At 40.4% G+C, this 23,351-nt stretch overlaps 1 protein-coding gene across 2 annotated transcripts in view; it reads right to left on the bottom strand.

Moving 5' to 3' along the window:
* MGAM (maltase-glucoamylase) overlaps window positions 1-23,351 on the bottom strand; it is a 79,308-nt gene that overhangs the window by 32,888 nt on the left and 23,069 nt on the right. For both annotated transcript variants that reach the window (XM_061198119.1, XM_061198120.1), the window contains exons 15-26: window positions 16,970-17,141; window positions 15,586-15,702; window positions 14,863-15,017; window positions 12,734-12,818; window positions 11,398-11,454; window positions 10,737-10,861; window positions 7,997-8,085; window positions 7,281-7,330; window positions 6,684-6,851; window positions 3,808-3,960; window positions 2,423-2,623; window positions 476-630 (exon numbers count right to left, since the gene is read on the bottom strand). In XM_061198119.1, coding sequence (XP_061054102.1) covers window positions 476-630; window positions 2,423-2,623; window positions 3,808-3,960; window positions 6,684-6,851; window positions 7,281-7,330; window positions 7,997-8,085; window positions 10,737-10,861; window positions 11,398-11,454; window positions 12,734-12,818; window positions 14,863-15,017; window positions 15,586-15,702; window positions 16,970-17,141 — 1,527 coding nt within the window. The remainder of the gene's footprint in view (window positions 1-475; window positions 631-2,422; window positions 2,624-3,807; window positions 3,961-6,683; window positions 6,852-7,280; window positions 7,331-7,996; window positions 8,086-10,736; window positions 10,862-11,397; window positions 11,455-12,733; window positions 12,819-14,862; window positions 15,018-15,585; window positions 15,703-16,969; window positions 17,142-23,351) is intronic.

Here is a 23,351-nt window from a genome sequence, read left to right as displayed (position 1 = left end):
CATGGGGGAGGCTGCATCTGCTCATCCAGGTCCTATTTCAAATGTCACCTCCTTGGAGAGACCGCCTCTGACCACAGTATCAAAAGCAGTAACCTCCCCATAATTATCAATTACCCTGTTCTTTTTCCTGCATAGCAGTTGTCAGTATCTAAACCTCTACTTATTTTAACTTAAATTATTTTTGTTATTTCCTTAGTATTTTTTGTCATAAAAAGAGAGACCTCATCTTCTATAACCATGTACTATGGAGAAGGCACCCCATAAACATTTGTTGAATGAATCCCTAGGTACATGCAGCTGCCTCAGGAATTATTCCCAGGGCACTAAAGATTTCTCATAAGAACAGAAGGAAATAACTTGTTCATGAATCTGGAAATGGACAGTGTGTTGCTTTGAGCAGGATATCTCCAAGGACAATGGACCTGGCAATGATACAGGCAATCATCAATTCCAAGTCAGACTAAGAGCCATTTACATTACAGTGCCTGTACTCTTCCGGCGAATTTCAATCCCAAAAGGATTCTTCTTAATGAGGACATCATAGAGTCGACTCTCAGAGGTGCTGGACGGAACCCTGGGTATGTTGAGAGGGACTGGAACTTCATACCGGTTGTTGTTGGGATCATAAATCTAGGACCAGAGGAAACAGATTTTAGGCAAGTATAGTTGTGTTGAAACCTATACTCTTAGCAGAAACTTGATGTCTTTGACAAAGAGTCTGAATGCTACATTTGTCTTCTTTAAGCTCATGATACTGGAAATTTAATTAACAAATCAAAGAACAATGTCACATTTACCACCTTGATCTGAGTCCGTCATATCTCATTTTTAAAGCCTGTATTACAGAAACACATTCCTTTGATATTGGTTCTACCTTGGGAAATCAGTCTGGAATTTATGAATATATTCTTTATTACTTTGTGTGTGGTGTGTGGGTGTGTGAGTGTATGTGAATACCTGAAAACATTTCTGAACTGAAAAAAAAATCCCCCCCAAAAAACATGAACTCTACTTGATTAAAATAATCATAGATGTCCTTGTTAAAAATGGGGTCTAAATTGATTCACTGAGTACCTACTATATTCTTACCTGATACTGTACTAGACACAAGGGTTACTAAACTGAGTAAGACACAGTTATTGCTTTTAAGAAGTCCACATACTAATGGAAAGTTAAAGAGAGGTGCCCACACTACCTGAGTGATACGTGTTAATGTAGAGCTATACAGAAGTATTGTGAGGTTATAGGAAAGGAAATGCCTAACAATGTTTCTGGAAGACTGAGACAGTTTCATGAGGGAAAAGGCTGAGTCTTAAAAAGCTTTTCAGTCATTAAACAAGCACAGAATGAAAATCAAGTGCTTCCTGGCAGAGATATAAATGCAAAGGCACAGAGAATTAAAAGAAAGAGGAAAATATTTTGGAGAAGCTACTATATAATCAGGAGGTAGAATAGGAAAGAATTAAACCTGGAAACTTGATCAAGTTCATTTATTTCAAACCCATGAGGCGCCTACCACATGCCAGTGTTAGAGTGAGGGTAGAAAGATAAAAGAGTATCATCCCGACATTAGACGATGTGAAAGAGCTCATCGTCCAGGTTGATATCAGATTGTCAAGAACATTTCAAGCAATGTCACACTGGCCTGAGTCTTTCATCTACTCTCTCAATAAACTTTTGAGAACTTACTATCTCCTAAGCTTTGTGTCACATTTCAGGAGCACAGAGACGAAGGGACAAATTCCTGTCCTTGAGAAACTTACAATTCAATAGTGAAAAAGATATCAAAAACAGCCCATTGCTTGTCCTGAGGTGTAATTAAATCATGGGAGAGAGAGAGATCAGTACACTCTTGTAGGTATTTCATATATCCCAAATTCAGGGTTCAGAACTGAACTCATCATTTTATTTTGCCTAAGCTCAAACCTTTTCAGTTTTCCCATCCCAGTTAATGTCACCACCATCCATATAGAGACACAAGCTAGAAACATGGTAATCATCTTGATGCTTCTTTCTCCCTCACAGACTACTTGTAATTAATCACCAGATCCCATAATGCTACTTCTCATTCTCTCGAAGATGTCCACTTCTCCATCTCCTTTCTGTACCTGGTTTAAGCTCAGTCCCTCATCTGGATTTCCTAACTGGTAGCCTCCTAACTTGTCTCTCCTTTTTCACCCTTGTCCTCCCAACCACTTTCCTTACAGTAGACACAGTAATCGTTTCAAAGTGCAATTTAGAATAGGTGTCACTGTTCCATCAATGGTCTCCAATTACTCTTAAGATAATGATCTAGTATACTGTAGCATGGCTAACTTAGAAGAGCAGACTGATTTCAGGGTTCTGTAAACTTGACTAGCAAAAAATAATGGAAGTGAAAAGTGCCAAGTAGGTACTTGACACGTATACTGTAAACACATACCTTAAACTGCAGCATGTTATCCTTATGGTAGGTCACATTCAGACGGAGGGAGTTCACGGGTACGGAGGGCAAAGAGTAGGCATACGGAGAAGACTTTAAGGAGAGGACAGCTGTGGCCCCATGTAAGTCATACTGAACATCACTGACAGAGTATAGATCATTGACAAAATAGCAAAAAGGGACTCTAGGAGAACCGGATACCTGAAAAGTAAAGCCAAATCCAGCTCAGCATGAGTTCTAAGATTATCAAACATAAAGGGGCTAGAAAAGGCAATTTGCAGGGAGATAAAGATAAAACCAGTCATTTTCTTATATACTCTTTGGTAGTGACATAAGCTTTCATTCCTGGTCTCCATGTAAAATATTTGTAAAAATAAGTCCCACTCCCATCCCTACATATTCTTCACATCCAGATAAAAACTCAGGTTACTTTGGAAGTCTGTCCTTTCTACGGATTTTAAGTAGTGATATAGGCACTGGTGCTATGCCTGTGAAATTGTAGATTAAGTGTAGAGGATTTTACAAAATTACAATGAGGTACCACCTCACACTGTTAGGAATGGCCATCATTAAAAAGTCTACAAATAACAAATGCTGGAGAGGGTATGAAGAAAAGGGAACCCTCCTACACTGTTGGTGGGAATGTAAATTGGTGCGGCCACTGTGGAAAACAGTATGGAGGTTCCTCAAAAAACTAAAAATAGAGTTGACATATGATCCAGCAATCCCACTCCTGGGCATATAACCAGACAAAACTACAATTCAAAAAGATACATGCACCCCTATGTTCATAGCTGCACTATTCACAATAGCCAGGACATAGAAACAGCCTAAATGTCCATCAACAGGTGAATGGATAAAGAAGATGTGGTACATATATACAATGGAATACTACGCAGCCATAAAAAAGACTGAAATAATGCCATTTGCAGCAACATGGATGCACCCAGGTATTATCGTACTGAATGAAGTCAGAGAAAGACAAATACCATATGATATCACTTATATGTGGAATCTAAACTATGACACAAACGAACCTATCTACAAAACAGAAACAGACTCATAGACATAAAGAACAGACTTGCGGTTGCCAAGGGGGAGGGGGTGGGGGAGGGATGGATTGGGAGTTTGGGGCTAGCAGATGCAAGCTGTTATAGAGAAGATGGATAAACAACAAGTTCCTACTCTATAGCACAGGGAACTATATTCAATATCCTGTGATAAACCATAATGGAAAAGAATATAAAAAAGACTGTATATATGTATAACTGAATCGCTTTTCTGTACAGCAGAAATTAACACAACATTGTAAATCAACTATACTTCAATTAAAAAAAAAAAGAGTAGAGGATTTTAATGTACATTAACACCGTCACTATGGTTACCTCCCAGACACAGCCGCGGGCAGTACAGTTTTCCGCAGAAGCACCGTTCTCATCAGGATAACAGTCTATTTTTTCTGCATCCCTTATCTTCACATCCCACTCCACCGTGTATATTCCTCCCAGGACAAGATCAATTTCTGTGATAAGGGCCACCTGTAAGAATGGGAAAGTATCAAGCAAATGTATCCTCAGGACAAAGACCTTGTAAGGTCTGAAACTTCTTTCAGGAAAGAAAATAGAAATCAGACCAGACTCTCAACAATCTAAGCAACATAGCACTGGAGCTTACACAAAGAGAGAGAGGGCAGAGATCTAACCAGTAACCACAGGGCAAATGGCACAATTCTATCAGAATTTGTACATAACATTTTGAAAAGAATCAGGTCAACTACAACCTTCTGTAATCACCCCTTTCTTTCCTCCCCTGGCTCCTCTTCTGTTCCTTATTTTGTCAGGAAGGCTCTCTTCTGCAGCCCCCTTGTAGCACAGCACACACAAGCACGTGGTGTCACCCCATACTGAGCTCATCTTTTTGTCCTCCATCCCCCAAACAGCATTCCCCATTGGTCTGCAGTGGGGGCAAGAACACAGAAATAAGAATCATGGGGCCTGGGTTCTCCCCTCCATTCCACTGTGGAAACTCAGACAAACGATTTCAGTTCCTTGGGTCTCAGTTTCACCAACTGCAAAATTGGTGAGTTGGCAAAATCATTACATTTCCTTCCATTTCTAACATCCCAACCTCTTCATCTCCCCAAGCCCAGAGCCTCAAGACTTGAAATTTTCTTTGAGTCTCATTCACTAATTCAAACATTTAATATTTTTCTATGTGTTTTTCTTATGGTCATCTCCTCTTTAATTAGTAATTTCCATAGTGAAAGTTCTCATTTGTCTAGAGGCATAAAATCTCATGCTAAGGATTATCACCCTTCTTCCAGTCTCTCCCCAGTCTACATTCATCTTGCACTTCCCTGTACCTCAAACCCCACCCCAGAACAAGCTCTCACAATGGCACATATTGATTCAAGGATCAACATGAGACCCTTTGAGAATTAGATCAGATCCTTCTTATTTTGGCACCTAAAACCCTCCAAAATCTGACCACAAGTTAATCTGTCCAAACTGATCCGCTTCCAAAAGTGGATCCTACCTATTCTAGTTCAGTACTCACAGACTAACAAAAGGCTATTCTTAGTCCTGAGACTGGCTTATTCTGATACCTCAACCTTGACTGCTTTATCTAAGCAAATGCCCTTTCTAGGAAAATGGTGCTTATCTGTGGAATTTACTGCTAGCTGCCTGCCCTCTGTAAAATTCCCTTCTTACTATTTCAGTTTAGAGCACTAAAGTTCTCGATTAAGAACTATTTTTTTGAAGCCATGTAACACAGCTGTGGCCATTAATAGCTAAGTGCAAGTCCATTGGCCAAGTATTTCTTTCTTGATTTAATGGCCTGTCCCTCCCTTCCTTTCACCTTCACCTTTCCCTTTTCCTTCCAGCTTCTTCTTCTTTGTTTATTTGTATTTGTTCTCTAACAAGGCTAGAGTGACTGGAATTAAGCCACCATTTCCAATCACAAGAGAAGAAAAGACCTCAACCCTGACAACCTTGAGCCACTGAACCAATGCCAGCCACTGACCACTTCCTAAACTTCCAATCCCATAAGGGAAAAAAAAATCCCAATTTGTTTAAACTACCATTTTGCTGATTTTCCTGTCACTTGCAGCTGAACAAATCTCTACCAGATGTACCATCTTTCAAGGTCCAGCTCTAGCCCTGATGTCTCCAAAGGTTTGCTCAATGACTCCGTTAAGCTTTGAACATGAAATTAGGCAGAATATACATTAACATTTCCTAGAGGTAGGGTTGGGTTGCCTGTCCCCTTCCCAATAGTTTCGTGTGTTTCTCCACCACCTAAATTCACACAATAAAAGAGTTCCTTTGGTTGTATATTTATTAATATATTTATCAAACATTTAATTAGTTTATTTTTATATGTCCATCTTTCAAATGGCTTGCACTTTGCTGTACACACAACTAGCCATATAATACTTTATTTCTAACTTTATAATGTATGCATCCTCAATGTATGTTGTGAGGACAAAATGTCAAATGCAACCAATATATCATTATAGTAGAAGATTAAATTTACTTATTTTCTCCAAATTTGGACAGTCCCTCACAAACCACGCTGACCCAGCAGCTCCCAAACCCGGATCATTTGGAGCACCTGTAGCAAGGAGTGCTGGGGGAAAGGATTCCTCATAACACTAAGATTTCAGAGGAGCTGATTACAGCCTATCCAGGAACTTCAGGCCTCATTAAAAGTGAGGAAAAATTATTTTATTATTATCACCTAACCAAGTGAGTAGCCATTAGCTAAGCTTATCCAATTCTTTGACTTAAAATATTTCCTAAAAATGTATGTGTTGGAGTGAGAATCTATATAGCCCAATACAGTAAAAAAAAAAAAAAAAAGCACCTCGAAATTTTAATTAATGGGAATCCCACCTCCCACCTCAACCCTTCTAGCATCAATCAATCAGCAGCTTTCAGACCCAGTTTTCCTCTAATCCTGTTCCCGACACTCCTGACTTCGCTCTTCTTCTGTTCCAGTCAGAGAGGACAGAGACTGAGGGACAGATAAGGGATAAAGATGAAAGGACCAGTTTACCTCCTCCCATGTCTCAGCAGCTCCTTTGTTAATCCCAGCTCTGGCCCACTCTTTATTTTTTTCTGTCCTAACCCTCTGACTCCCCACCCCAGTCTTCAGAGTGTGCTCTGGTCCTTCAGAAATCCATGCAACCTTGGCAAGAAGGAACATCATAAGCGATGAAGAATTCTTTACAAACTATCTCAACAAAATGGGGTTTTACCTGGAGGTTAGAATCATAAGTGACATTAGGAGAAACTTGAATTTCGACACCATTATGTTTCACTGTAACATTGGTAGGTTCCTGGGTCCCAAGGATTTTAATCTCTTTAAATGCTAAATTATTGGGGTCTGTGTAGGTTGATTGCAAAATCTTCACATCCAAGCGGTTCTGCAAAACAGTTAAGTACAAAGATGTGCCTTAAATACACAGATTCTCAAATCACTCCAATACTTCATCCTAGACCGGATACTCAAAACCGCTCCGAATGGCTCTTAGCTGTCTCTACTAATGTGTGCTCAAGTACAAACTTATTTTTCCCCTGAGGGGGGTGGAAAAAGGAGAGAGAGAGAAACATACCTACAGAGAGAGAAATTTTTTAAAACTTCATTTAAAAAGACTGCTTTGATTTATCCATATCATTGTCTCTTTTTACTAACATGAATGATTCAATTATTAGGTGTTAAGTCATAAACTGAAATGTGGCCACCTATTGTCATAAATGAAGCTACAAATATAATTACACACATACACAAACACATACGAGCTAATGGTCAGACAAAAGCTCACACTTAAGATTCATAAAAATATACTACTCACTTGGGTGACGGAGAACTCACATAAGAGGTAAACTTTATTGGCCACAGTATCTGAAAGTAAGATTAAAACAAGTCAGACTCTGGCCTGCCCACTACAGAAGGACAGATTTCATCCTGGCACTCCTTGAAGCTACATGTTGAGAATGACAAGATTAGAGAGAGAGTTTCCCAGGCCAAGACACTGTTTTCCCTTTTCCTTCCTACCTTAACCTTGAAAAGGTTCCCTTCCAAGTGCTTCCAAGGCATATGCCTCAAGTGAAGCTATTTCCTAAGCTTGAGCCACAAGAATCGTTAATGTATTGGAGACAGATTAAGAAGCATGGCTAGATTCGGGTGCACTAGAAAGGTGTCTTCTCACTGCCTGACTAGCACAGGTAGGTTTTACACATCATCCACGTTTGTTCATAAGTATTTGGAGGGAGGATGTGTGCACTGAATGGCAGAAACAGTCTAGAAAACATTTCTTTCAGGTGCCCTTTGATAATAAAATGAGAGCCTATATATGCAGCTGGCCAGTGGGAGAATTCTAAGAGGTAAAGATGTGTTTTCCTTCCACCTGTGGTCCAACTACCACCATTCCTGAACAGCACAACCGAAATCAAAATTCTTCTCTTGAGTGATTAATGTTCCTGGGCCTGGTGAGATTTCTCCCACCGCTGAATGACCAGCAGGAGTAACTCGAAGATGCAGGTTTGGAAACGGCAATATTGTGCTCACCTTTCGTTTCCCCATCATCCCAGAAAAGTTCGCCTTTTGCTTCTTTGTTGTCATCCAGGGCAATGATAAGACCAAGAGGGTTCCTTCGACTGTGAGAAACAAGATTTATGTGAGAGGCAAAGACCTGGGACTCAAAGAATTTTGCTAAATGAGCTGTGAAGGATTCTATCAGATTTCAAATGGGACAGGTTACTGGCAGCAGACGGCTCTGCTTTTCTTCAGGCACAAAGGCAAAATCAACAGGGGCATCACTTTCTAGAATGGGTAATGTCACAGGCGAGAGCACCACTCCAAACATTAGCAATAAACATCTATGAAGGAGGCAAGAATTTAATCACCAGAATCACTGCAATAGCTGCAATAAAACCTGCTGATGCTATTATTACTTTGAATACAGACTATTAGAAGAGAAAGAAGTCCGAGACAGTAATTGGTTCAGCCTAACCATTTTACAGCTGATACATGCAGGAGAAGTATTAACTGCAGTCAGGGGGATATATTTGTTCCCTGCCTAAGAACCACGTTGACTCAGAAAGCAAGAAAATACAATAAGGTCTATCTATATATTGGCAATTTTCCTAATTTGATTATTTATTATTAGTTCATTTCGAGAGAGAAAAAGAAAACATTCTAATTATCTGCTTTATAACTCAGACTATAAAACAGAAAACACTACTCAAAAGATGCTGAAATAGATGCACATAGAGAAAGAGGGAGAAAGAAGGAGCAACTGCATTTAAATCTCTCCTTATTTCGCCCCTCCTCTAGACCGCCTCCCAATTTCCTACTCCTGTTGCATCCCTCACACCCCCTATTATATTCTTTCATAGGTCAGCCTTCCACTGTGCCCTGTGCAAGCCAGGTTCCAATGTCAACAAAATCACCTGCTTTCACTTAACACGCATGTACTGAGTAGCTTTCATTGCTAGGAATTCTAAGAGATACAAAAACAAATAGACCAGAACTACACTGATGACCTTAAATATTGTAAGAAAGATTAAACATATTCACCAAATAGTCAAAACAGAAAGTAAAGAGTGGCACAAAAGTTAAAATCCTTATAGGAGTCCATAGTGACACTTCGAGCGGTATGGTGGCCTAGATATTCTGGTGGACACTGCATACTCTTAAGGACTCACCCACTGAAATACTACTTGGCCTTAGATAAATTAAACACATGATCCTTGAAGGGTGCTAATGTGAAACCCAAGTTGACAGCAGTCCTGGCTTGCAACCAAAGAGCAGGCTAATCATCTCTGGGGGAATGGGACCTATTTGGATCCTTGAGATCACCACATTTGAAAAACCAAAAAATTACTAAATACACGAGGTAACAAGCCAACATGAAAGAAAGCTGGCAAAAACAACTAACAATAGATTTAGATTCCACTAAGGATTTTAGATAATAGAATTTTCAGTTACAAAGTATAGAATAACTATGACTGAAATACTTAACAATATTAAAGGAAAAAAAGTATTAAAAAATGACCAGAAAGTTGGAAGTGGCAGCACACCCTCTGCTGGAATTGTTGGGGAAGATTTCTCGCAGATGAAATCAGAGTGTAATTTGGGAGATGATTAAGAATGTATCAGGCATAGAATGCTGAAAAGGGTAATAGGTGCTGAAGGCCACATGCAGAGAAACAGACGAGTATGTTTGGAGAATAACAAGATCTTTGGCATGGCTGTCCTACAGGTGTGTAGTAAGGTGTGTCAGGAGACACAGGTTAACTTGAAACCAGATTATGACTGGCCTTGAATGACCTACTAATGATAGAATTTAGACTTTAACCTGGGAAGCAACAAATTGAGATCTTCACTTTGGAAAGACAATTTTGGTATCAGTGTGCAGAACAGCATGAAGTTGAATAGTTAGAGAAAAAGAAACCAGGTGGTATTTGGATATATAAGTATTTTCCATCAGTATCACAAAAGTTTAAATTTGAAAAATTATGGCAGTAAGGAAGGTTCAAAAGAAAAAGATTTCTAACCTCCAAAAAACTCCATCTATTAAAAGCAAATAAGCTAATACATTTAGAGACACAGATGTGAATGTGTGCGTCTTTAGTACAGATGGAGTCTATAATTTGAGCATCAAAGAATCATCAAGGAGAAATGAGTGACAAGAAGGAGATTTGAAGTGCACAGGAAGTAATTTTTGAACCCTGTTTTGCATCACAAGAAAGAAATGGCTCAGTGGGAAGAAAGAAACAGGAAATTGAGATTATAGGGGAGTGGAAAGTGGACCCCACTCCCTAGAAATGAGAATGAAGAGTCGAGTGCATAGCATGGTAGAATGAGGGTCTGATCAAGGCAGGTGGAGTGATCAACAGACCCGTTTGCCTGGAATTGAGATGTTTCCCAAAACATGAGACTTTCAGGGCTAAAACTGACACATTCCTAGGAAAACTAGGAAGGTTCACCACCCTAGCAGTCAGTATGTTTCGAGGGGAAAGTCGGGGGGGTTAAGGAAGGACAGGATTAAGGTCTTTCAAAATCCATTTGGATGCAGCTCTAAATCACAGCTTCCCCAGAAGAGGCCCACAGAAATCCAGGGAACAGAGTCTGATGACCACACACACACACACACACACACACTCACACGCACACACACACACGTGCCCTTCCTCCCCACATTCCGCGTAATGCTTCAGCATCTTCTACATGGGCAACAGATGGGAACAGAAACAACTAGGTTTGTCAGCCTCCCCCTTAAAGGAAACTCCCAGCCATGCTATACCTGGCCACAGTGGTTGTGGCTGGCTGCTGTGTGGGGAAGATGTAGCCTCCTCGAAGGTGAAGTCCAATTTTGTCTCCAGGAAGTTCCATCTCCACTTTTTGCTTCCTCCATTTCACTCGGCCCCCCTGACGCACGTAGACAAATCAAACACATTGGCATGAGCACATCACCGCTACCTCTTAACCACACGCGGAGTTATCTCCAGCTCTTTCCTTCTCCCACCTAGTTGAATTGCTATCTAGTCAGGCATCAAGCAAGAAAAGGGAAAGAATTTAAGAACAACGGGTTTTGTGATCAGCTGGGGGCTTGGGGAACATATATCACACTGAGGCTATTTGACATACATTGTACAAACTGATAGTTTTCTGAACAAGAATCTCACTTATAACCAGGCTCAAATTGTCCATCGGCCCCAATATTTGCCCATGAGACATTCTACTTCCATCTTTATCTTGCTGCTGAATAAAGTATATGAAAGTATCTTTTTCAGATTTCATCATGACTGATGTCAAGTGACTTCGTCTCACTTTATTGACTCTGCTATGAAATCACTGCAAACACGACAGAAACATTCCTCAGTGCATGGATAGATGTTTCTGTCTACCCAGACGTATCTTGTCTATGCAGCTTGAAGAGTTTAAGAAAAGTCAAAGCTACTTACAGTCTCATAGTCATACCAGATGGCATCAGGCACATATGCTGCCACTTTCTCTGCACCCTGAAATTAAAACAAACTATCGTCCTTTATGGCCCAGCCTCTGAAGGGGATACAACTTCTTAATCACATACTGAGAATGCATAAATGGCCTTTCTTTTCTCTACCAACTTGTGCTTTTCTTCTAACAGAGGCAATAAATAACCTTGCCACTCAAAGAAAAATCCCGGATGGAACCATATTAGGAATAATAATCATAATATTGAAATAGGTGTTGTGGTAAAAATTCCAGCTTTAGAGTCACAGAAGCAGATGTGATGACAGCGAGGCAGGGAGACAGAACAAGGAATGCGGGCAGCCTCTAGAAGGTGGAAGAGGCAAGGAAATGGATTTCTCCTTTAGAGCCTCTAGAAGCAACGGGCCCCACCAACATGGTGATTTTAGCCCAGTGAGACCCATTTTGGGCTTCCGACCTCCAGAAATGTAAGATAATAGATTTTTGTTGTTATGAGCCACTGCATTTGTGGTAATTTGTTACAGCAGCGATAGGAAACTAATACAGCCTCTCTAGACACAAACCAGACCAGTTAGCAGAGTCAACTGCAGCCAGGTGGAAAACAGGAAGAAGGACACGATGGTGCATAGAAGTGATAAAACAAGAACCAGGAAAATCTGGGACCCCCTTCACTGGTTGAGAGGCAAGTTCTGCTTGGAGGAAAGGACGTATCAAGAGAAGTGCCGTGAGACATCAGTGCTGTGAAGCTGGGCTTGGCAGAGAGGGCAGGGCTGGAGGGTGGGATTTTGAATAATTAAAAAAAAATTCCAGCTTTACACTGCGTACCTCATTTAATCTTCCCAACAGTCTCCAGTGATACATACTATTATTATTTCATCTTACAGCTGAGGAAGCAGCACATAATTTCCCCCAGACGGCACTGGTACCAAGTGGCAGAGACAACAAACACACCCAGATCACCCTGACCTTAGAGTGAGTGCTGGGTCACTGCTCCCTCCTGCCTCTGCATCCTGGAACAAGTCATGATCTGCTATGAGAATCTGACAACACATAGGACTATTCTTAAACCCAGAGTCACCCGTAGATGCTTCTATACTGATTGGAAACTTGGTCAAGGACAAAAGACTTCTAGAGACAAAAAATGTGTACCCATCAGATATCCATCTTCCCCAAACTCCAACACACAGTCTTCAAGGCTGCCCCAGCCACAGATGTTGGAAATGGGTTTGGAATAGAAAGAGGACAAATGGTTCCAAGAAGAGAGGAGTCTGGAGTTAGCAGGAGCAAGAGCAGAGACCACCAGTGTGTCTCGGTGGGAGCACTTGCCTCAGCCAGAACCGGCGTGATGAGGAGGCCGGGCCCCCATAAAAACTGTTGGTGCACATCCCAAGTGTTGCTGTCCTCGTAGAACCTAGAGACCAGAGAAATGTGCAATGACATTTGGGCCAGTGCTTTCTGGCAGCTCTCCCGCAAGCCTGTCTAAAACTTGCAGGCTCCCTGCCTGGGGCAAATTCCCCAAATTATTCCGTGACACCTATTCAATTCCCGGCTCCCTACTCCTGCAGGCAGATCCACTTTCCCTAGCCCCTGAACCCTCCTATTCTTTCCCCAATTTGGACAGAAGTTCTTATTTCAGTACCTCTATGCTAGGCAGGTTCCAGGCTATAATTGTATTTGTCATATCCCCCTTAAAAAAATAAGTAAAACAAGCAAGACATTTTAAAACTTCAGCTGACTATCCAAAAGGAACTAGATCTGATCACCCAAAAAAAGCAGACAAAAACTTTACTCTTTTCTCTTTTAGGATACCTACCTTTTAATAGAGAATTCTGGGAGATAGTAAAAACTTACCCACAATAATGAATATATATTATAATATATATTATAATAATATATGCCTGAGGGCCTAAAATGTCAGACACAGAAGGGAATTAACTGTATTTTGATTTTGACAAGAAAAAGTCTCCTTTTTCCTAGACTATAAAATTATTGTGTTAATTGTTAATAAGCGAGACCTGGGTTACTTTTTTCTTTTTCTATGATATGACCAATATAGACCTCAAAGATGTCCCCATTGATGACCAGCAAGTATATCCTCCAATATCCAGGCATTTTGGCTTTCAGAATATCTGTGCTCAAAACTGTTAGAATGAATTCACTTAAAAGCCAACCAATAAAACTGGTTGAATTCCATGTCCCAATTGAGGCTTTTATCTACAGAGCATCAAACACAGTTCAACCTAATATCTCTATTTTCATGCTTTTTTCTTGGTTTTTTTTTTTTTTTTGCATCATGTACACAGAGCATTACTGTTCCCACTGTTCAAACCCTGAGGAATGCTACCAAAGGCATGAGCGACTGGGGCAGGGTTCCCGCCTAAATCACAGCCTCCGTCTCAAGCCACTTCCGTACACTTCCCAGCACCATCTTCAATCCTTGGGTTTCTAAACAAGGCTTCTGACTCCTTATTCTGCCAGGGCCAGTCATGAGAAAGCAAACCCCACTGCAGAGCTACTCACGCTGCAGCCACCAGAGGGTCCCACAGCATCAGCTAGGAAGCGAGGACACACCCTCTCCTACTACAAATCTCCACCAAGCTTACTAAATTTCCCCGGTGCCTCACAGCAGCTTCCCCGAGATTCCAGCCCCGAAACAAGATCGCCTGGAAACCCCAGAGCTATTTGCCCGCTAATATAGAGGCATCAGTTCGTACTAAGTGGCCAGCTTTAAGGAAAGTCTCTTAAGTGTTCTTTTTTTAGAGTCAAATTAGAGATACACATTGGCTGACAATAAAAATTCTGCATTCAGGAAATCCTCCGTACTATTCTTATTAGTATGTAAATGACAGGCTCATATCTAGAGCCTGAACATGGTGCATGACAAAAGCGACCATCAGGTTCAAGCTATCAAATCCTTTAAATTAAGGCTAAAGAAACTAAGGATGAAAGAACTTAAATGATTTGTCTAAGGTATAGAGTTAGTTGGTGGAACAAAGACCCCAAATTCCACAACTTTTAGTCTAGTTCTCTCCCCAGAAGGGAACAGGCTATAATACTTAAATATACCTAAAATAGTACATAGGCAGCAATAGCCTTGCAAATACCAACTCGTTATTCAAGTTAAAAAAATATATCTGAGTAACTGTTTGGATTGTTTTAATTTTCACTCATTTTTTAAAAAAATATTTGTTTATTCATTTAGGCTGCTGCCGGTCTTAGTTGCAGCTCACGGGATCTTCGTTGTGGCATGCAGACTCTTAGTTGAGAACTCTTGGTTTTGGCATGCATGCAGGATCTAGTTCCCCGACCAGGGATTGAACCCAGGCCCCCTTCATTGGGAGTGCAGAGTCTTACCCGCTGGACCACCAGGGAAGTCCCTTCACTCTTATATTTGATGATACAGTCAATGTCACCCAGTTACATTAACAAAATTCCTTTGGGCTAGGTGAACTTACTCATGCAGAAGGGGCCTGGCCACCGTGTCCCCCTGGCTGTGAGCACGGTAGAAGAGGGTGTAGAGATAGGGCAATAGAGCATAGCGGATCGTAAGGTAGTGCCTGGAGGAATTCAACAGCAGAGAGTCAGCTCCAAAGGAGGCAGGATCCTGGGCCTGGGAAGAAACAAGAGGTTGCAACTGACACCTGGTTACAAATAAGAAAAGCCTCTGGAGATATCAGACCCCATTCATCACAACCAAGAGTTTTGTTCCTGCAAGACCTGGGGCCTACCTTGCAAACTTTGCCTCTGAGCAGTAGGGTTGGGCAAAGGGAGATCATTCCACCAAGTTAAGTGGCCATTCTTTACCCTGCACTGCATCCCCCCTCATTCATTCTATGGGTGCTCTCGGTAGACTGCCATTTAAATAACTTTGAAGTATTTCCTCATTTGATTCTCACTACAAAATGAGCAATGTAAATAAAGTGTATAGAGGTTTGATTAAAAACCTTCACAGACTTGCCATTTCCTTGACTGCCGCGGTAGAAATAGCAGGGGTTGTGTCGGCAGGGCATTTTAATGGTGCATGATGAATCCTGGTTAATTGCAAACGGTGGTCCCAATTAGCCTAAGTGAAGCACCAGGTAGGAAGTTGGCTCAACAGATTTCTCGGACAGGATGCAGGTAGATCCAGTCCTAATGTATGCCAAGTCTATTTTGATCATATCTCCTGGGAGACTTACCTTGTAGCCTTGGCCATTGTGATTCCTGGAAAATGGATAGAATGCTCCCAGCTGCATCCACCTCCTGCAGAGCTCTTCGGGAGCATCCAATGTAAAGCCACATATGTCAGAACCCACCTGGAAGGACACACAGACAGCGATGGCATGTGTACCTCACTTCCATTACCGCCTCCTGCTCCTGGGCTTTGCTTTCTACCAGGGACCTACCAGCTGTACTTGGCTAAACTCTTCCTGAGAAGGCTACTTCGGTGTGATGGAACTGGGCTAAATCCTATGTCCACTCTTTACTGCCAGGTGACTGCAAATGAATTACTTAACCCTTCTGTGCCTCAGTTTCCTCATTTTGTTAAAGTGGGCACTCTAGGGTTTTAGTAAATGAGATAATGGAAGTAAAACACTTGATGCACAATAGTTTTTTGGTGAATAGCAACTAGAAATACCGTTGATATTATTACTTTGACCACAGCACTAGGAGAATTAATTTTCCAAAGCCTAATTCTGATCAGGTCATTCATCTATTCAAAAATCCCCAGGGTCTCCTGCTGCCTGTCCTACTAGCGCCTCAAAACCTGGTTCCAACCCACCTTGCCAGCATCATTTCTCATTCCAGTCCTACACTCCAATCCTTAGGGACACTCAAATTCTGCCCCTTGCTGGTCTCACTTAGGTTTATTTCTCAGTCTTAAAATGACCTCCCCCCCATCAGTCTGATAAAACATACCCACTTTCAAGGTTAAACTCAAGTGCCATCTTTTGCATGAAGTTACTATTTACTCCCTCCCGTGACTCCCATTGTTCCTTGTAATCTTGTTAGAGTTGCTAAGTCCCTTTCTCAGGATTTCTTTTAACATTTAAATTATATGTTCTTGTTTGCACTTTTACCCTAGCTTGTCATAATTATGTGTGTGTGTGTGTGTGTGTGTGTGTATATACATATATATATAGAGAGAGAGAGAGAGAGAAAGAGAGACTTTGTGGGGGGGGGTGCGGAAGGAAGGTGTTTCTGTTACCATATTTATGTTTCTCTCCACCCTCACCATGCATACCTAGCTCAATGCCTTGCTCGAAGTAAGAGTTCAATAAATAGATATGCTGAATTTAACTAAAAGATGCCAACTGTAACCTTAAGGACATGTGCACTTTTTTGTGTGTATGTTGTACTTTAATAAAAAATATTCCAACGATACCACTTCAAGCTTGCACCTTCTATCCTTATAAGGCAGTACAGTAAAGAATGTCATGGTATCAGTGTCATACTGATGTGGATGAAGCACATAACCCTCCAGACTTTAAATCCCTGGGCCATGGAGGGCAGTAGAGGGGAGCTTTATCATTTGAAAAACTTCTAGCATGAGGTATTCTGGGGACTGGGATGTGGACTCACCATTGGGATACCAAAAAGGTTGAACTCGAGCATGCCAGGGATGGACCATCGAAGGTCATTCCAGGTGGCTGCGTTGTCTCCTAACCAGTGGGCTGCAAACTTGCCAGACCCCGCAAAGGTAGAACGGGTTAAAATGAAGCTTCTCTTGTTAGGGAACACAGTCTTGACAGCTCTAGAAAGGGAGAGAGACTTAGGGAGTCAATGTGTGACCTTAGCGTGTCTTAGCCCAGAGGATAGAGTGATAATATTGAGGATCTCAAGTTAATACCTCACTCTTCTCTTCTAGTCCTCTCCTGTAGAGTTAGAGTTGCTTTTGGGAGCAGACTGTACCACTGAGTATGTTTATATTTCATTTTGTTTGTTTTAGGCATTTTATGTACATCATTAACTCCATAATTTCAAAGTTCAGTAGAAGGATACTGAGCCACTACCTAAAACCCCAAAGCAAATGAAGTCTAAAGTTACCTAACCCTCCATACACCAGTCTATAACAGTATGGCAGAGAGGAAAATACATGGGCCTTGGACTCATGCAGAAATGAGTCCAAATTTTGCTCTTACATTTTATTACCTGTTTGACCTTGGTCAAATTACTTCTCTTTCTTTCTTCCAACCTTCCATTCATTCATTCATTCATTCTGTCTTTCATTATACACAGTACACAAATACTTACTGGATTCCTTCCTCCCTATGTGACCAGGGTTTTCTTAACTCATTCCATAATAACAACCATACTTATCTTGCCAAATTTTTTTTTTTACATTCTTTTTTCTGTATTGCTGTTTTATTTTTTTTTAATATAGCAGGTTCTTATTAGTTATCTATTTTATACATATCAGTGTATACATGTCCATCCCAACCTCCCAATTCATCCCACCACCACCACCACCCCCGCCTTCCCCCCTTGGTGTCCATATGTTTGTTCTCTACATCTGTGTCTTCATCTGTACCACTTTTCTAGATTCAACATATATGTGTTAATATACGATATTTGTTTTTCTCTTTCTGACTTACTTCACTCTGTATGACAGTCTCTAGGTCCATCCACGTCTCAACAAATGACCCAATTTCGTTCCTTTTTATGGCTGAGTAATATTCCATTGTATAAATGCACCACATCTTCTCTATCCATTCGTCTGTTGATGGGCATTTAGGTTGCTTCCATGACCTGGCTATCGTAAATAGTGCTGCAATGAACACTAGGGTGCATGTGTCTTTTTGAATTATGGTTTTCTCTGGGTAAAGGCTCAGTAGTGGGATTGCTGGGTCATATGGTAATTCTATTTTTAGTTTTTTAAGGAAACTCCATACTGTTCTCCATAGTGGCTGTATCAATTTACATTCCCACCAACAGTGCAAGAGGGTTCCCTTTTCTCCACACCCTCTCCAGCATTTGTTGTTTGTAGATTTTCTGATGACGTCCATTCTAACCAGTGTGAGGTGATACCTCATTGTAGTTTTGATTTGCATTTCTCTAATTAGAGATGTTGAGCAGCTTTTCATGTGCCTCTTGGCCATCTGTATGTCTTCTTTGGAGAAATGTCTATCTAGGTCCTCTGCCCATTTTTGGATTGGGTTGTTTGTTTTTTTAATATTGAGCTGCACGAGCTGTTTATATATTTTGGAGATTAATCCTTTGTCCATTGATTCGTTTGCAAATATTTTCTCCCATTCTGAGGGTTGTCTTTTCATCTTGTTTATAGTTTCCTTTGCTGTGCAAAAGCTTTTACGTTTCATTAGGTCCTATTTGTTTATTTTTGCTTTTATTTCCATTACTCTGGGAGATGGTTCAAAAAAAATCTTGCTGTGATTTATGTCACAGAGTGTTCTTCCTATGTTTTCCTCTAAGAGTTGTATAATGTCTGGCCTTACATTTAGGTCTTTAATCCATTTTGAGTTTATTTTTGTGTATGGTGTTAGGGAGTGTTCTAATTTCATTCTTTTACATGTAGCTGTCCAGTTTTCCCAGCACCACTTATTGAAGAGGCTGTCTTTTCTCCATTGTCTTTTCCTCCTTTGTCATAAATTAGTTGACCATAGGTGTGTGAGTTTATCTCTGGGCTTTCTATCCTGTTCCATTGATCTATATTTCTGTTTTCGTGCCAGTACCATACTGTCTTCATTACTGTAGCTTTGTAGTATAGTCTGAAGGTAGGGAGCCTGATTCCTCCAGCTCTGTTTTTCTTTCTCAGTATTGCATTGACTATTCGAGGTCTTTTGTGTTTCCACACAAATTGTGAAATTTTTTGCTCTAGTTTTGTGAAGAACACCATTGGTAGTTTGATAGGGATTGCACTGAATCTGCAGATTGCTTTGGGTAGTATAGTCATTTTCATAATGTTGATTCTTCCGATCCAAATACACGGTATATCTCTCCATCTGTTTGTATTGTCTTTAATTTCTTTCATCAGTGTCTTATAGTTTTCTGCATACAGGTATTTTGTCTCCTTAGGTAGGTTTATTCCTAGGTGTTTTATTCTTTTTGTTACAATGGTAAATGGTAAACGTTTCCTTAATTTCTCTTTCAGATTTTTTGTTGTTAGTGTATAGGAATGGAAGAGATTTCTGTGCATTAATTTTTTATCCTGCTACTTTACCAAATTCATTGATTAGCTCTAGTAGTTTTCTGGTAGCATCTTTAGGATACTGTATGTATAGTATCTTGTCATCTGCAAACAATGACAGTTTTACTTCTTCTTTTCCAATTTGTATTCCTTTTATTTCTTTTTCTTCTCTGATTGCTGTGGCTAAAACTTCCAAAACTATGTTGAATAATAGTGGTGAGAGTGGGCAACCTTGTCTTGCTCCTAATCTTAGAGAAAACGGTTTCAGTTTTTCACCACTGAGAATGATGTTGGCTGTGGGTTTGTCATATATGGCCTTTATTATGTTGAAGTAGGTTCCCTCTATGCCCATTTTCTGGAGAGTTTTTATCATAAATGGGTGTTGAATTTTGTCAAAAGCTTTTGCTGCATCTATTGAGATGATCATATGGTTTTTATTCTTCAATTTGTTAATTGGGTGTATCACATTGATTGATTTGCATATATTGAAGAATCCCTGCATCCCTGGGATAAACCCCACTTGATCATGGTGCATGATCCTTTTAATGTGTTGTTGGATTCTGTTTGCTGGTATTTTGTTGAGGATTTTTGTATCTATATTCATCAGTGATATTGGTCTGTAATTTTCTTTTTTTGTAGTATCTTTGTCTGGTTTTGGTATCAGGGTGATGTTGGCCTCATAGAATGAGTTTGGGAGTGTTCCTTCCCCAGCGATTTTTTGGAAGAGTTTGAGAAGGATGGGTGTTAGCTCTTCTCTAAATGTTTGATAGAATTCACCTGTGAAGCCATCTGGTCCTGGACTTTTGTTTGTTGGAAGATTTTTAATCACAGTTTCAATTTCATTACTTGTGATTGGTCTGTTCATATTTTCTATTTCTTCCTGGTTCAGTCTTGGAAGGTTATACCTTTCTAAGAATTTGTCCATTTCTTCCAGGTTGTCCATTTCATTGGCATAGAGTTGCTTATAGTAGTCTCTTAGGATGCTTTGTATTTCTGCGGTGTCTGTTGTAACTTCTCCTTTTTCATTTCTGATTTTATTGATTTGAGTCCTCTCCCTCTTTTTCTTGATGAGTCTGGCTAATGGTTTATCAATTTTGTTTATATTCTCAAAGAACCAGCTTTTAGTTTTATTGATCTTTGCTATTGTTTTCTTTGTTTCTATTTCATTTATTTCTGCTCTGATCTGTATGATTTCTTTCCTTCTACTAACTTTGGGTTTTGTTTGCTCTTCTTTCTCTAGTTTCTTTAGGTGTAAGGTTAGATTGTTTATTTGAGATGTTTCTTGTTTCTTGAGGTAGGATTGTATTGCTATAAACTTCCCTCTTAGAACTGCTTTTGCTGCATCCCATAGGTTTTGGATTGTCGTGTTTTCATTGTCATTTTTCTCCAGGTATTTTTTGATTTTCCCCTTTGATTTCTTCAGTGATCTCTTGGTTATTTAGCAACGTATTGTTTAGCCTCCCTGTGTTTGTGTTTTTTACATTTTTTCCCTTGTAATTTATTTCTAATCTCATAGCATTGTGGTCGGAAAAGATGCTTGATATGATTTCAATTTTCTTAAATTTACTGAGGCTTGATTTATGACCCCAGATGTGATCTATCCTGGAGAATGTTCTGTGTGCACTTGAGAAGAAAGTGTAATCTGCTGTTTTTGGATGGACTGTCCTATAAATATCAATTAAATCTATCTGGTCTATTGTGTCATTTAAAGCTTGTGTTTCCTTATTAATTTTCTGTCTGCATGATCTGTCCATTGGTATAAGTGAGGTGTCAAAGTCCCCCACTATTATTGTGTTACTGTTGATTTACTCTTTTATAGCTGTTAGCAGTTGCCTTATGTATTGAGGTGCTCCTATGTTGGGTGCATATATATTTATAATTGTTATATCTTCTTCTTGGGTTGATCCCTTGATCATTATGTAGTGTCCTTCCTTGTCTCTTGTAACATTCTTATTTTAAAGTCTATTTTATCTGATATGAGTATTGCTACTCCAGTTCTCTTTTGATTTCCATTTGCATGGAATATCTTTTTCTATCCCCTCACTTTCAGTCTGTATGTGTCCCTAGGTCTGAAGTGGGTCTCTTGTAGACAGCATATATATGGGTCTTGTTTTTGTATCCATTCAGGGAGCCTGTGTCTTCTGGGTGGAGCACTTAATCCATTCACATTTAAGGTTATTATCGATATGTATTTTCCTGTTACCATTTTCTTAATTGTTTTGAGTTTGTTTTTGTAGGTCCTTTCCTTCTCTTGTGTTTACCACTTAGAGAAGTTCCTTTAGCATTTGTTGTAGAGCTGGTTTGGTGGTGCTGAATTCTCTTAGCTTTCACTTGTCTGTAAAGCTTTTGATTTCTCTGTCAAATCTGAATGAGATCTTTGCCGGGTAGAGTCATCTTGGTTGTAGGTTCTTCCCTTTCATCACTTTAAATATATCGTGCCACTCCCTTCTGGCTTGTAGAGTTTCTGCTGAGAAATCAGCTGTTAACCTTAATGGGAGTTCCCTTGTATGTTGTTTGTTGTTTTTCTGTTGTTGCTTTTAATAATTTTTCTCTGTCTTTAATGTTTGTCAGTTTGATTACTATGTGTCTCGGTGTGTTTCTCCTTGGGTTTATCCTGCCTGGGACTCTCTGCGCTTCCTGGACTTGGGTGGCTATTTCCTTTCCCATGTTAGGGAAGTTTTCAACTATAATCTCTTCAAATATTTTTTTGGGTCCTTTCTCTCTCTCTTCTCCTTCTGGGACCCCTATAATGTGAATGTCAGTGCATTTAATGTTGTCCCAAAGGTCTCTTAGGCCGTCTTCATTTCTTTTCATTCTTTTTTCTTTAATCTGTTCTGCAGCAGTGATTTCCACCATTCTGCCTTCCAGGTCACTTATCTGTTCTTCTGCCTCAGTTATTCTGCTATTCATTCCTTCTAGTGTAGTTTTCATTTCAGTTATTGTATTGTTCACCTCTGTTTGTTTGTTCTTTAATTCTTCTAGGTCTTTGTTAATCATTTCTTGCATCTTCTCAATCTTTGCCTCCATTCTTTTTCCGAGGTCCTGGATCATCTTCATTATCATTATTCTGAATTCTTTTTCTGGAAGTTTGCCTATCTCCACTTCATTTAGTTGTTTTTCTGGGGTTTTATCTTGTTCCTTCATCTGGTACATGGTCCTCTGCCTTTTCATTTTGTCTATCTTTCTGTGAATGTGGTTTTCGTTCCACAGGCTGCAGGACTGTAGTTCTTCTTGCTTCTGCTGTATGCCCTCTGGTGGATGAGGCTATCTAAGAGGCTTGTGCAAGCTTCCTGATGGGAGGGACTGGTGGTGGGTAGAGCTGGGTTTTGCTCTGGTGGACAGAGCTCAGTAAAACTTTAATCTGCTTGTCTGCTGATGGGTGGGGCTGAGTTCCCTCCTTGTTGGTTGTTTGGTCTGAGGTGACCCTGTACTGGAGACTACAGGCTTTTTGGTGGGGCTAATGGCGGACTCCAGGAGGGCTCAAACCAATGAGTACTTCCCAGAACTTCTGCTGCCAGTGTCCTTGTCCCTGTGGTGAGCCACAGCTGCCCCCCACCTCTGCAGGAAACCCTCCAACACTAGCAGGTAGGTCTGGTTCAGTCTCCTATGGGGTCACTGCTCCTTCCCCCTGGGTCCTGATATGCACACTACTTTGTGTGTGCCCTCCAAGAGTGGGGTCTCTGTTTCCCCCTGTCCTGTCGAAGTCCTGCAATCAAATCCCACTAGCCTTCAAAGTCTGATTCTCTGGGAATTCTTCCTCTCATTGCCAGACCCCCAGCTTCGGAAGCCTGACCTGGGGCTCAGAACCTTCACTCCAGT

Source organism: Eubalaena glacialis, chromosome 8 (assembly GCF_028564815.1).
Source record: "Eubalaena glacialis isolate mEubGla1 chromosome 8, mEubGla1.1.hap2.+ XY, whole genome shotgun sequence".
Classification (NCBI taxonomy): Eukaryota; Metazoa; Chordata; class Mammalia; order Artiodactyla; family Balaenidae; genus Eubalaena; species Eubalaena glacialis.
This window is presented reverse-complemented; position numbering and strand designations above follow the sequence as displayed.